The following is a 14,788-nucleotide window of genomic DNA, read 5'->3' on the forward strand; positions in this document are numbered from 1 at the left end:
GGCCTTATCGTTCTGTATAAACAAACCGCAGCAGCGTGTAGGCGTCCTGTGTTGTAAGAAGGTGAGGATGGGCTGACAGAGGAGGAGGAGGAGGAGGAGGAGGAGGAGAAGAAGAGCTCTCTGGAGAGCACATAGGAGACATGAAAGGCTTCAATGTATGTTGAAGCATGAAAGGTGTGGTGGCAGTGTTTAGATTAGGACAGTGTGTGTTTGTGTGTTTTTTGTGTGTGTGTGTGTGCTGCCTCATCTATTCATGTGAGTCCTGTGAAGTTCTCCCAGTCGGTGTTTTGTGCTGCGTTCAGGAGCGATAATGTGCAAACAGAGCCTCGCCGAGCCGGCCGGGCTCCACTTTGTGCTGAGCAAGGACTGGGTCACAGGTCCTCAGAGGGAAAGAAAAACAGCACTGTTAAGACTTAAGACAACACAACCTTTCTCTGGACTGTGTGTTCCTACAATACACCTCTGTGTGTGCAAGCAAAGCCCGCTCTCAAACGTTTGTGCGTGTGTGTGTGTGTGTGTGTGTGTGTGTGTGTGTTATTGTCAGGGTGGACGTCTCACAGACAAAGCTATTCTGAATCTGGACAGAGCCGCTAAAGTTTAAGCTAACTGTGTGTGTGTGTGTGTGTGTGTGTGTGTGTGTGTGTGTGTGTGTGTGTGTGTGTGTGCTTTGCTTTTCTGGGCACCTCTCTCAGAGCTTTCTCCTCGAACCTCGGTGCATTCCAGCTTCTCCCTGCTTAAGCAAACAGAGAGCAGAGCGCTCTGCCGTCGCTCGCCGTGGCCGCCACTCTCCTCCCTCCTCCTCCTCCTCCTCCTCCCTCCTCCCTCCTCCCTCCTCCCTCCTGCGAGCCTCCGGGCACGTTGGGCAACTGATAGTGTAGACTTCGCCATTCCTCATCCTGCAGCAGGATTAGTGAATCCGTGTCAGTCGGTTGCTAAACCATGCAGAAAGGTTTCTCAAGCAGAAGAAGAGTCTGTGGAAGGAATGACGGGGCTGTTTGGGTCTGAAATATTGTGGTTTTTAATCCTGGTGCAGCAGAGTGAACTGATTGGTTAATGAACTTGTATCGCAGACGAGGGGTATGGCACAGAGCTGGTCTGTGTCAGAGCCCCTCTCCAGCCATGTTAACGATCAGGTGCTCTGAGAAAGTTTCTGAGAAAAACTGCGAAGAGGGATTTCCACCCTAATCCTTGAAATCTGTGTGGAATGTCAGGTCAGAATATGGCAGCATTCGTGCAGACCCCGAGGCGCTTCTTACTAGCTGTGTTCAATTTTACCATCTTACTTCTTCTCTGATTGCACGCTCAGACTTCTCTCGCTCTCTCACTCAGCTCTGATCGATCCCCCCCTGTGTTTTTATTGTGTTTCAGGTCAGCGGCGGGAAGGTTTTGGATAGTTTCTTGCGGCGTCAGAGGCCGCCGTTCTGCTGGACAGCATGCGAACGGAGGATGTTGTCTGAGTCGGGCCTCGCTGCTCTGTGTCTCACCTCGTCGTCCAGAGGAATGACGGCTCTGTGGTGCTCACTCTGGATTTCCTTCCTCCTGCCTCTCTGTGTCGCTCCGGCCAGGCTGCCCACCGCTCAGCCCACAGGTAGGAAACAGCATCAAGCAATACTGGTAATGTACGGTGGCCCTGAGGGTTCAGGTCTTGTTGTTGTTCACCTCTTTGTGACTTTTGAAGTATAAAGCATTGAACAACAAGTGCACATGTATTGTGATACATCCATGCAAGTGCGTCGCAGCTGGGTCCATCACTTTTTAGTGTCCCCTGGAAACAATTCTGCTGTGAGTATTTGCAGCACGTGTGTTGTCAAAACGACTAAGATGTCTCCTGAATTCGTTTGCGTTTTGTCTGTTTATGAAGATTTTTTTAAGCTGCAGTGCGTTGAACTCTCAGGGCCACCGTAGTGATGCCTTCAAGGATGCTGAGCAACAGACGCCAGGAAATTCCAAACTGCACCATTATGAAGCAATTTGACAATTTTCAGGACACAAAGCGACAAGGTTTAGTGTACTGAGATACAATTAAGGCCTTTTTTACATTACATTTAAGACATTAAAGACAGCAAGACAGCAGCTGCAGGTCCTTGAAGGTGTCACAGTTTTCGAACAAGGAGTTTTCTTCAAAGTTTATAAGAATTCATCTAATGAAGAAACGTGAAGGATCACACAGTTGACTGACTGTATGATCCTAATTGGTTTTTAAGTGGTGAAATCATTAGTTGACGAATTGATTAGTTGATCGTTGGTCATTTATCAACGAAAATTGCCAAATATTGATGGTTCCAACTTCTGAAATGCTGAGTTTTGTATCACTGTGAATTGAGTATCTGTTGTTTGGACAAATAGCAACACTTTTCCTGCAGCGCATCAATAAAACACAGCGCAGGAGAACCTCCTCAAGTTGGCTTTACGCTCCGTTATGAACCAGAAGCTTGAAAGGAAGCTCGTCCAAAAACATGACAGATGAAGTTCAGCTCATCACACACATTAATTTCTCCTCCTCTGTTGTTACTTGCTTCATTTTCCATACTAATATGACATCTGCTCAGAAGCAGCTTTCTGTGTGTTCATCACTTCAAATAGGGGCATTTCAAAAAGCACATTTATTGTTTATGAGAATGTAGTGGAGCCTTTTTTTTTTTTTACGAGGAGGATTTAATTGGACTCTTCTCGGTTCGCTGAGCTTAGCGCGATTTTCCCTCTTTGTTCTCGAGGCAGAGAAATACCCAAAGATCAATCCAAAGTAAACGTTGACTGTGTTTGCTTTAATCTCTCCATATTGTGCAAAAAAACGAACACAGCAGAGTAATCTCTTTCTGAGGCTCTAGCCAAGTGTTGTGTTTTTTTTTTCCTCCACCCTTCATTTTTTCGTGTGTGAGAGTTATTTAAAATGAGACTTTGACACACTTCACATGCTACAGTGCGTTAAGAAAGACGAGGAACTGGACACTTTCTGGACAGGACCCAGCTGTCTAATGCAAGCTGAGGTACACTGTGTGTGCATGCAAGAACATAGACGTACAGTGTGTCTGTGTGTGTGTGTTTGTGTGTGTGTGAGACTGTTTTCTGAGTGGTCCAATAAAAAAATAGCAGATATCAGGTAAACAATCAGAGAAACCAAATCCTGCAAAGTTGGATGGTAGGTCAAGGTGAGAGCAGTGACTGCTTTGTTGTGACATCACAAAGTTCCAGAAGTCCTGACGGATCGTTTTAAGGCTCAGTTTCTGAATCCAGGCTGTGTCTGTTACCTGTGTCCTACCTGCTCTCTGTAGCCAAGAAAATCCCCCAGCTCTCATCTTTCTGCCCCCCTGCCCTCTCTCATGTAAAACCCCAATGTTACAACAGACATGTTGTGATTCTGTCCGCCTGATTACCTTCCCTGCTGGGAGCCATCACAGCCCATCATGCTTGGCATCATCCAAAAAGCAGGGGGTGTTTTGTTGTTTTTTTTAAACCCCTCCGGGTGATGGGTGTCCAGGCTGTGATCTCCGTACCTTCATGTTAATGCAAACCTGCCCAGATGCAGCCGGGATGTGTCAGATGACGATCAAGTGATAATATGCAACCTGTGCAGCCGTGTTTCCATAGAGGACAGTTCCTGGGATTAGATTTGTTTTTCTGTCATTTGCCTTTAATGTTTTAAAGGTGCCAGAAAAACAGCCTGGAAATCCTGCATTTGAAACTTTCCTTGGTCTCCATGCTGTGGTAAAGGGGGAAAATAGTGATAATAGTTTGTTAAAAATGTATCAGTTGTAAAATATTTCATTTTTAAAGAAAGATGGAATTCATAAAGAGACCAAAGCACATCCTCGATGGTCATTTATATTTAAACTGTAACTTTCAGGTTCCATATTAACCTTTTGATTCCGCCAATCGTAAAACTGTTCTATATGATAAGGTGATAAAGAAAGCTGTGAAGCCCACATGCAGTGGCCTGAGTGGCTGGTGGGCATCTCCGGCCTGCGTCGTGCCTCTGCTGCCCCCCCCGCCGCCCCCTGGCCTCCAGCAGACAGCCCCACGTCCACAGATGGACGAGCAGTAGGGATAAAGTGACAGTCGTTTACTGGCAGATGGCACGATTTCCCCTCAGCCGCCACAGCACCGAGCTGCAAAGTTGTCACTTAGGGTTGTGTTTTCTGTGTGTAATGCTGTGTGGGCTTGTGTGTGTGTGAGACTGTGTGTGGGGGTTGTGGATTAATGTGTGTGTCAGGGTCAGAAATTAGCGGGTGCTGAGGACAAAAGTGCCCTTGAAAGTTTACAGCAGGCATGTTAATATAAAATGAAAGGTAATTAAACGACAATTTGCACTGACTCGTTAATAATATTACTAAATAGTGAAGTTTATTTTCCTTGAGCTGCTACAGATTAATGTGCAGATGTAGCCACTGACCCCTCTGGGCCACCATAGGTATGTCTTACCAGGATACAGAAACTGATACAGAAAATATACGTTTATTAATTAGAAAACTATTTTACATACTTGATAAGATGTTTAAGTGATGTTACATACTTATCTTAAATATATATTAAGAAAAAAAATTTGGTTGTGATAGAGATTTCCCAGAATGCATTGCAAACAGTTCATCCCAGTCTATTTAAAAAGGCTCAGAAAAAGAGCAGGGCTAAAAAAATGCTCTCTGGAATAAGTCTTCAACTCATTCTCTGGACTGTATTTATGCATGTGTGAGGTAAGGAGACACTGCGGTGTGTGTGTGTGTGTGTGTGTGTGTGTGAAGTGTAGTGCCTTGTTTCCATTAAGTCCACCAAAATGTTGTTTCAGAGCGAGGCGTTGTTTATTTCTCCAAAGGCTGGTGGCATTTCCAAATGTCCTGCAAAAAGAAAGAAACGTTTGAGAGGCCAAGTTGACCGATGTGAGAGACTGATGACAAAGACCAGAGGCCGTGTGTGTGTGTGTGTGTGTGTGTGTGTTATTCTTCTCCCCTCTATATTTACTGACCACACACACCCCCCACCGGTGCCCCCGTGGAGCTCAGATGAAATATTTGGCTCCTCAGCTCTGACGTTGTCTGTGAAGCGGCAGACATATAAATTCAGCACATTCAGTTTTGCCATTGCATCTGAGTCTGTGTGTGTGTGTGTGTGTGTGTGTGTGTGTGTGTGTGTGTGTGTGTGTGTGTGTGTGTGTGAGTGTGAGAGAGAGAGAGAGAGAGAGAGAGAGAGAGAGAGAGAGAGAGAGAGAGAGAGAAAGAGACAGCGTGGGTGTGTGGTCAGTTTGCCCTCAACCAGAGAAGAAAGCAAATATCTGTGTCATTTTTAGAGACAGAAAGTGTGTGTGTCTCTGTTTGTGTGTGCGTGTGTGTGTGTTTGTGTGTGCGTGTGTGTGTGGTTGGGTGGGTGTCTGTGTGAGGTCACTAACCCCCTGCCTCCCCTCCTGGCAAGGACTGTAAATGTCAGCAGGGGTTGTTTGGATCGTTAGGAGACTCGTTAAAGCCACGCCATCCTCAGATTTACGCAGGCACTACAAGTCACACACACACACACACACACACACACACACACACACACACACACACACACACACACACACACACACTACCACGCCACTCTCTCTGTCACTCTGTTGCTCATTGTGTCTTTTTCTCTGCCAAATTTTGTTTTCTTCCTCTCTCTCTATCACACACTCTTGAATTTGAAGACCTCTCCTGAAGACTGTGTGTGTGTGTGTGTGTGTGTGTGTGTGTGTGTGTGTGTGTGTGTGTGTGTGTGTGTGCAGCCTGTAGTATTTAGCAACTGTTCTTCAGCTCATCTCTGGAGGAGGACAGATTTCACTGTCACACTGTCCTCGGTGTCTTTTGCCCTCGTCCACCCAAGATCACCTCTGGTTCCTTTGCTGTATTCTGGGACTACGCTGAAAAACGTTTCCACCTTCTTCCATGGTGCTGAAAAAAAAAACAGACGTATTTTCTGATCTGCAAATTTCCTATAAAAGGACACTTTAATTTCAGTGTTTTAAAATCAGATAAGCACTGCAATTGAACTAATTGCATTGTTTGTTGTCTGAAATTCAGATATGCAACAGACAAACAGGTGGTAGAGGCACTCTGGGTTAAATTATTCCTTTCAGAGTAAAACAGAGCAGCGGAGAAGATCTGGACTACATGATGACATGTAAACAGATCTGATCAGTTTGCTCCAGCAGGACCGAGCAGGGCAGGACAGGTATGGTGAGACAGATTATTGGAATCACTACTTTAGCTTTTTAATTCTTATTTTATACTGTCAGATGTTAATGAACAGTGATATGTATCATAAATACCCAGTGTTGATTTTTCCGACACAGTCTGGTTGATTGGTTTTCTGAGCCTGAAGATTTATTTTTGCCTTTTCCAGTTTGCATTTATAGAAACATTATTTTTTCAAGTGTGACGGTAGTGTAGTGTAATTTTCCGTGGTGCACTCACCATCTGTACCATTTAATCATACTATTATGTAAATGAGTTCTGCTCCATGTGTGGGCTTTACATGACTCCGACAGTTACAGTTTACACCGAGCGGTTCCTTTTCGTCGTCGTCTTCTCTCAGCAGCAGCAGCAGCAACACTCTCTGGTTCTCCGTGTCCCTGCATGAATGTTCATTTCCCTGGCAACTTTATCAAGAAATCTTTTGGCAAGCATGGGATGTGCGCACGCCAAATAAGCTTTGGAGAATGACTATTTGTTGAACAATGACTGTTCTATCCTCAGTCCATCAGGCACTTAATCCAGCAGACACGCTGGACACTTTTCTGGATGGGTTTGAAACATTAAACACGACTCAGAGTCCCGTTTAACAAGGGATCACAGTGGGGTGCTTCTCCTGCACTGCTGTAAGGCAGATTCACGATGTACAGCAAAGCATTGTTACCCATAACAATCAATTTATACATTAAACTATAGAAGGCCCTGAATTCACACAGTGGACGTCCTTCAGGAGAAACCAGCTAATAGATATATTTTCAAGAACATATTTCACTTTGTTTCATCTCATCCTCGTGAGCATATTATGTATTTGGGAGATTTTCATTAAGCACTCACTGTATTACTGTCTAGACGCAGTATTTTTCCAAGGATAACACACGGCTGAGCACAAGTGGAAAAAGCCTGTTGCTAAGCAAAATGTTATTAAAGGTTTTCATATCAGATCACAGACTGAAGTGAAAAATGGTCATTTTGAATCAGTCTACATTGTGAAACAGAGAGGGACTTATATTTCAGGCCTGTGGCTGGACATTAAACTTCTTTATCTGACATCGGTATGAATGAGTATTGAAACCTGTAGAGTAAAGCTGGCTCTGAATACTTCAACAACCTGTTTTTAAATCAAAAATTCTGTTGATTTTAAACTTAAAATCAACAAAATACTTGTATGGCTGTGTTTAGACCATTCGAGAACATTGTCATGTTTACATTTCTTAAACCTGCATTAAATTATGTCTTTGGCACTTGAGGGAAACAAGCTGTGAACATAACACTGACATTGAGAACTTCTTAGCAAATAGTTGCATGGGGCAGATGTGGTGCAACATTAGCATTAAGTTTGATTTGTGTCACTGTGTTTTTTGTCCAGTATCCAATATTCACTCTCCTTTTAGCTCTGTTTTGGTCTCCACCACCTCCTGAGACTTACTTTACATGCCATCTGGTGCTGGGCAGGTAACCTACAGGAACAGTTGTCTGTCACTGTGAGTGAACCCAGACAGTAAAGCTGCAGGTCATAAAACCAAAACAATGAGCTGAAAGATGCTAAAATGCTCTGTGGAGCAGCTTTAAAGTCAGATTTATTTTAGTTTTAAAACAATACTCAGCTCTAATCAGAGCTTAATTTCAAATTAAAAGCCCTCTGTCTTGATTTCTCCCTTGACAGTAACCTCATTCACTGTCACTGTTGTCCTGTATGGAGTGTGAAATCCTCCCAGGAGTCAGCAGACTTTCTCAGGTTTGGTCAAATGTCCACTCAGGCAAGCCTTCGCCAGGGATGGGAAAAATCTGCAGACAGCTGTAGATCAGAAGGTCACTGTCAGCCAGCGGTCTTTGTTCAAACCCTGTCTGCAGGCCAAAGCTATGTATGTATTAATACACCTCATTAATGCCCTTTGAAAGCCTCTCTGCATGTCACTCGATGAATTATGGATTAAAATACAGACCTGTCTGTGTGCTCTGCTCACGTCCAACCCCTGCAACCTTTTCAGCAGTGGGGTTTTTTTTTCTCCAGTTCTTTATGTCTCTTTCTCCTCACTTTTATCCCCATTCAGCGCACACACAGATATAATGTGACAGTCACACAAACACATTTTAAATCTTCACAGATATCAGCTCTTATGTTTTTTCTTTTTTGGCACTTTTTCAAGTCTCCATCAGTATCTGATCCCTCTGATTGCTGCATGTACTGCCAGTTTCAGCCTAATGATGTTTTCCTAGCACCTACACACACACATACACACACACACACACACACACACGTATATGTCCTCTGCTCTACCTCTGGCTGCGATTCAGGACGGCTCTCAGCCTGCTGGCTGACAGCGGCGTTGACATACGGCGGGTTTTTAATTACAAAGCTCCCCTTAAGGAAATTGTTGAGATACTTAACAGATAAGGCAGACATGGAGGGGAACAAAGAGGCTCGTTGTGTCGTATCAGGAGGACTGCTTTTGGAGGGTGCGCAGGGAGGGGAGGGTGGGAGTTGGGGGTTAGTCAGCTGGAACGGCAGTTTAATCTGACAAAATATTTTTGTGCTATGAAGAGACTGGTTGATGGCGTTTTACTCAAAGTTACATGTCTCCTTTCAACCACCTCACTCACTTTCTCTCTCTCTCTCTCTCTCTCTCTCTCTCTTTTTCCCATCATCTTTCTCTCTCTCTCTCTCTTGACACCTGGATTTATGGCCACCATTGATTTAATTACATAATTTTGACTGAATTGTCATGATGGATGGCAATTACAAAATGAAGCCAATGTACACTGTCCTTTTGCATGTATAAACATGTTTGTGTGTGTGTGTGTGTGTGTGTGTGTGTGCACTTTGAGCCAACCCCACTGGAAGAGTGTATTTTGTTGCTGGCAGAGGCAAACAGATGGCAGGTTGTGTGCTGAGCTGTAAGGAGTCCAACACTCTCTCTCTCACACACACAGACACACACACACACACACACACACACACACACACACACACACAATCCAGGCTTGATCTGTCCCACCCATCACTCAGCCCCTTGACTCCCCCTCCACACCCCAAATGGCTCTTCAGCCACACACAGACACACACAGTCATGTACTTGTTTCTGTTTCTTTGTGCGTCTATTTTACTTCTCTCACTAATGTTGCTTCACTGGTATTTTCTCAGCTCTGGTTTTGTTTCTGGTTTTTGTGTTTCTCCTTATTATGAAGCACATTTAGCCTCAGTTGTGTAGCTCTCTCCTCACATACACACTTATTCTGTGCGTTGTCATAAACACAACCAAATATACCTTATAAACACCAGACAGGTCACTGACTGACACATACATACAGGTCTTAGCTTCCAAATATCAGTATCCTGGGATCAGACACAGTATCAGCCCGTTAATGGCCCAACCTGACTAACACGGGGACACACGATGTAAGAAGATGTAACGTTGATCCACATGATCTCAGATCTTTGTGCAAAACTTAAAACATGGCGAATGATTGTATAGGCTGCTATGATGGGAATTTAAAGCTCTGTGACTGCAAACTCAACCAGGAAAAGCTCCAGTGGATAAAAATGTTAACTTAATATAGAGATATAACATCTGAATCTCTCTCTCTCTCTCTACTAACCAGAAGCAGAGCTGTCCTGTCTGGCTCTGCTGCACCCCATTTACATTTCTGTGAATGGAAACAGGGAGCCAACAGACAGTGTTCAACATTGTGTGTGTGTGTGTGTGTGTGTGTGTGTGTGTGTGTGTGTGTGTGTGTGTGTGTGTAGGTGTTAAGGAAGGAGGGAGGCTGAGAGTGGGTAAGGGTATTCGCTTACTTCCTTGCTCGTAAGTGTGTGTCTCCTTCATCTTCTTCTTCCCTCTGCCTCCCTCCGTCTCTCTCTCTCTCTCTCTCTCCTTTCTTGTGGTCACACTCACACATCTGCTCACTCTGTCCCTTCATCCTCCTCCTCCTCTTCCTCATCTCTGCCAGGACAAATTTAAATTTGCATTATGAAGCACAGTACTGGCCGAGCAGTTTACTCCAGGTTTACAGTAGACGTATAATAATTTCATTTTGCCCATCCCTCCTCCACCTCCTCCATCTTTGCTCACCTTCCCCGCCGCCTTGTTCAAAAAAGATCCAGGGTCTCTACTCACGCCCTCACATGCGCTTCTGTTTAAAGCCCCCCCCCACACTCGGGGCAGCTGACACATCTAATATTGAAACCAAACTCGGCTTCCATCCCTCCCACGTCTTCCCTCTCTCCCCCTCCATCACCCCAACTCTCCCCTGTTATTTTGCCAGGAGAGCTAAAATAATAAACCCTTGTACTGTCTGCAGAGCGTAATGGAAGCCTTTTTTCTCCCTGGAAAGAAGAGAGAGAGACTTGGTGTTGCGCTGGCTAACAGCAGAGGAGTGACAGTGGAGCTGACTCCAGTTTTGGTTTTTTAAAATAACCCACGTCAGAAAATTTTTCAAAACTCCCATCAAATGTTATTTTTGAGTGTGGTGCATCTGGTAATTGGCTGCATTTTTTCCTCATGTGACAACTTTCTCCTCGTCGCTGGCGCGGCGTGCGGTGGTTTATCTGCTGCGTATCACCAACCACAGCGTTGTTTATCCAGGGAGGAGCTCTGCTTTGGTGTGTGTGCGTCTGGTCTTTTTAAGCATCACTTGGTTGCAGACTTCTTAAAGGGTCATGATCTCATCTCTGACCTTTATCGACCTGATAAGGACACGATGCAACAACACTGATAGAGCTGAGCTCCTCCATCACTGAACTCCGACACCCTGCTGATACGGTGGCCTTTAGCCGACAAAAACCATAAAGTCAGATGTCTTCAGAGCAAATACTGGAGAAATAAATCAACACTGAGGCTCTTTAGTTTTTGGTAGCTGCAGTGTGACAGCACAGTCTAAAATGGGAATATAGTATCTTATGGTTACTGGAACTGTTTTGAAATGTGAATTAAGTTCATTTTGAAAACCAGAAATCCCAGTGGTAAGTGAAGTGGTGTGTATTACTCACCAAACTGCTGGTTTTTCTGAAATTGTGTGCAATTGTGGTCATTTTAAAAATGTATTTGGCAAAATTAATTAAAGGTCCTATATTTTAAACTATTTGAAGTATTGATATTCATAAGAAGATCATTTTGTGGTTTTAAGTACAAAATAACTGTCTCACCGATGTTTTACATCTCCTCTCTCAGGCTTCTCTCTGGAGCTCCAGTAACAACAGGTCATTGAGCCAATCAGAAGAGAGGCTCTGATTCTCTCTTCTGATTGGCTGAGATACTCTGAGTGATCAACAAAAAGTATAGCAGACTTCAGATAAACACTCAGAAAAACCAAATCCTGCAAAGTTGGATGGTGGGTCCAGGTGGGTGGGGCTTGGAGCAGTGACTGCTTTGTTGTGACATCACAAAGTTCCAGAAGTCCTGACGGCTCATTTAAGGCACAGTTTCTGAATACGGGCTGTGTGCATTTCTCTGTGGACTGAGGCTTTGATACTTTCACAGTATTAATATAGAACCTAGACCTGCTTTACTACCTTTATCTACCTTTATACTATACTGGACCTTTTAAAGAAGACTGAGGTAGTGCCGAAATGATTAGATGAGTAACTGATTCATTTTCAATAGAAAATTAATCAAAATCAGTTAATTGTTTGAGCAAAAAATTAAAAAGAAATTTATTTCATCTGTTCAAATGTTCAGATTTGCTGCCTTTCTCTGTTTTTGTAAATTGAATGTTTTCAGCAGCCTGAAGACATCGCACTTGTCTCTGGTAACTAGTGGTGGACATTTAGCAATCAGTGTATTAATAAAAAACATAATTACCAATAAATTAATTGTTCAGTAAAGTAATCATCTACTATTTTCAAGGCTTCAGTCTCAGATAAAATCCATGTTCCTGTCGCCCAGTTCAGCCTCCTTCAAGTTAGGAGTCAAGTACGGGTGCTTTGCTCAGTGGCACGGTGGCGCTGGCTGAATGAGAGAGCTATTGAACATTTTCACGTGTGAAGACCTATACTGTTGTTTTGTGCTCCTGAAGAAACTCCATTGACTCTTTGAAGAATGGCAAAGCAGGACTGTAGGCCACAGTGGAGGGGAGGCACATACAGGCACAGTCACCATGGTAACTGAAGTGGTTACCATAAATATGTTGGGCTGTGCGGATACTGACAGATGTTTCAGTTCATTTCAGTCATTTTGTATTCGTGCTATTGTGCGTTGTTCAGCATGTGTTAGTATGGATGTCTGGTTTGGATGTCTCAGGTTGTTCTTCCCCAGACAGAGGCTCCTCTCTGTGGCCTGTTTGTGCTGCAAGGGAAGGCCGGACCTGGAGGGAAGCAGGAGGGAGGGATGATGGGATCAGAGGCTTTCCTGCTCCTGTCCTGCTCTCATAAGCAAAACACACTTAACACACCAGCTCTGGATTCAGGAGTTTTTACTCTCTCTGCAACAAATTCCAGAGTAAGACATGAAGAAAAGTGATAATCGAGAAATTAAAGAGAAAAATAAAAGATGAACACAGAGTAAAGTTTTGGTGGTTGGTGGTTCAGTAGCAGGCCGGTACGGGACAGAGAGCAGCTCAGGAAGTGTTTGTGGGTGCTCCCGTTGATCAGAAGCACATGGCGGCTCAGATCAACGGCACAGTCTCACGTGGAGAGGTAACAAGAGAGAGGGAGAGAGACGGACCTACGCAGTCCCACCGCACTAATAAACAGCATCATAAACAGAGCAGTAAACGCTTTTATGTCCTGCTGATCCCAACCCACCCTGCCTCCACCTTCAGACCCTCCCTGCATCAAACACTTTTACAGGCTGCAAGTTTAAAACTGAACTTCTCCATCTCTTGATGTACTGCTAAAATTTTCACAGCGGATTTAATAAGAGCTTTCTTAGATCAGGACACTGAAATAGAGCATTTTGCATATTTAGTTTTTTATGACATCAGCAATTTGGTGTGCTAGAAATAATTTAAAAGCATTTGTGTTATTGTAGCTTTTGGTTAGTTTTAAATCCTGACTGAGGAGAACTCTTTAAATGTAATTACACATCACAGGGTTGTAAGCAGGATTTCAGAAAACTGATGTCATGAGTCAGAACTCCTCCAAACGCAACCATGTGCCCCTTAGGATATTTAGATCACACACCAGAGACTTAAAATCTGATTTAATTTTTTTTTCATTAAGATTATTCACATTTAATTTATTCAGTTAACTGTTCCATTACATTTTACTTCCCTACATGAAGATTTAAATGCTGTTTAAAAGCCTTCTCCACTCTGCCAGGAACAAAAATACACTATTTTTAAATTGAAAGTGAATTTTCAGGCCTAAACGTTGTCTCTTTTAGTCTGAAAGTACAGGAACTATCCTCCTGTACATAAGTTTTCATTTTTAATTCCTGTAAAGCCTCCAAAATTCCCAGAAAAAATACAAAAGACATGTCCATAGGTTTACACTGACTGCCATAAATTTCCTGCTGCATGTCTCTGGTGCTGGTTGTGTTTATTCAAAGTGAAGAAAACATGTAAAAGGTTGATAAAGGGCTCCTTCTTAGTAATGCTTGACAGATTAATTAGCAAAGTCTCGATGAGGTTTTAACTTTCAGCTCAAAGCTTCTCTTTGTCGCCATTGTTAACTTGTGTGAAACACAGAGTCAGTGTGAGAGAGTGTAAACATGATTACTGAAGGTTTTTTCTTATGGGTGAATACACAACGCTGCTGTCTAGGTTTGTAACGTTGCTACGGTGACACAGTGATGCAGTGTGTGTGTGTGTGTGTGTGTAGGTGTGTGCTCAGAAGACAAGTGTGCCTTTGGACTGATCACACTCCATGACACTGATGTCTCTGTCACTTCACACACACACACACACACACACTGCTATCACTACCCTTACCAGCGCAGGACGTTTTTTGTGGGGGCAGGTCGTCCCAGCTGGGGAGTGTCAGAAGTTGTATGTCAGTGTTTGTGTGTGTGTGTGTGTGTGTGTGTGTGTGTGTGTGTGTGTGTGTGTGTGTGTGTGGATGGGGGGGTGCACTTGCCACACTGAGAGGTCAGGGCAGGGTCCTGGTCAGGGTCAGCAGAGGTCAAAGTTGAACGTTTCAATCAGGCGTCTCCTCGTGCTGAGTCAGTGTGTTCGGAGATGGTTTCCATCAGCTGTTTCTTGTCTTTACAGACTTGAGATAAAACATCTTCAGATGTCACTTTGAACTTTTAGAAACTCGCTTGTTGTTAAGTTATTCAGATCATTTGAAATTTAAATTCTGGATTTCCCTAAAAACATTCAACCTCCAGGTTTTTAACCATGAATGTGTGGAACAACATGTGAATATATTCCATTAGATGAAAGAAATGTCTGTTTTGCTTGAGCCAATATTCAATAATATGGTATATATTTTGGCAGGACAGACATTCCCATCAGGTTACAGTAACTGTAAACAGTTCATTTTCAGGAAATTAAATATATATTACAATGTCACATTACATATACTTTAAAATCAGTCAAGTTTTAATCACTTTATCTTCACCTGAACCTGCCTCTGCTCCATCAGGAGTGGTATTAATTGGTTAAAAAAAACCCAGCAGATAATATTGTGGGCATGCTTTTGGATTTCATGG

General features: G+C 43.5%; 1 protein-coding gene across 8 annotated transcripts in view; it reads left to right on the forward strand.

Moving 5' to 3' along the window:
• fgfr3 (fibroblast growth factor receptor 3) overlaps positions 1-14,788 on the forward strand; it is an 81,279-nt gene that overhangs the window by 3,840 nt on the left and 62,651 nt on the right. For all 8 annotated transcript variants that reach the window (XM_071497455.1, XM_071497454.1, XM_071497456.1 and 5 more), the window contains exon 2: positions 1,369-1,588. In XM_071497455.1, the coding sequence (XP_071353556.1) occupies positions 1,447-1,588 (142 nt within the window). In that variant the 5' untranslated portion in view covers positions 1,369-1,446. The remainder of the gene's footprint in view (positions 1-1,368; positions 1,589-14,788) is intronic.

This window comes from Trachinotus anak, unplaced genomic scaffold (genome assembly GCF_046630095.1).
Source record: "Trachinotus anak isolate AG129_WGS33_773 ecotype Australia unplaced genomic scaffold, CSIRO_AGI_Tana_v1 ptg000015l, whole genome shotgun sequence".
Taxonomy (NCBI): Eukaryota; Metazoa; Chordata; class Actinopteri; order Carangiformes; family Carangidae; genus Trachinotus; species Trachinotus anak.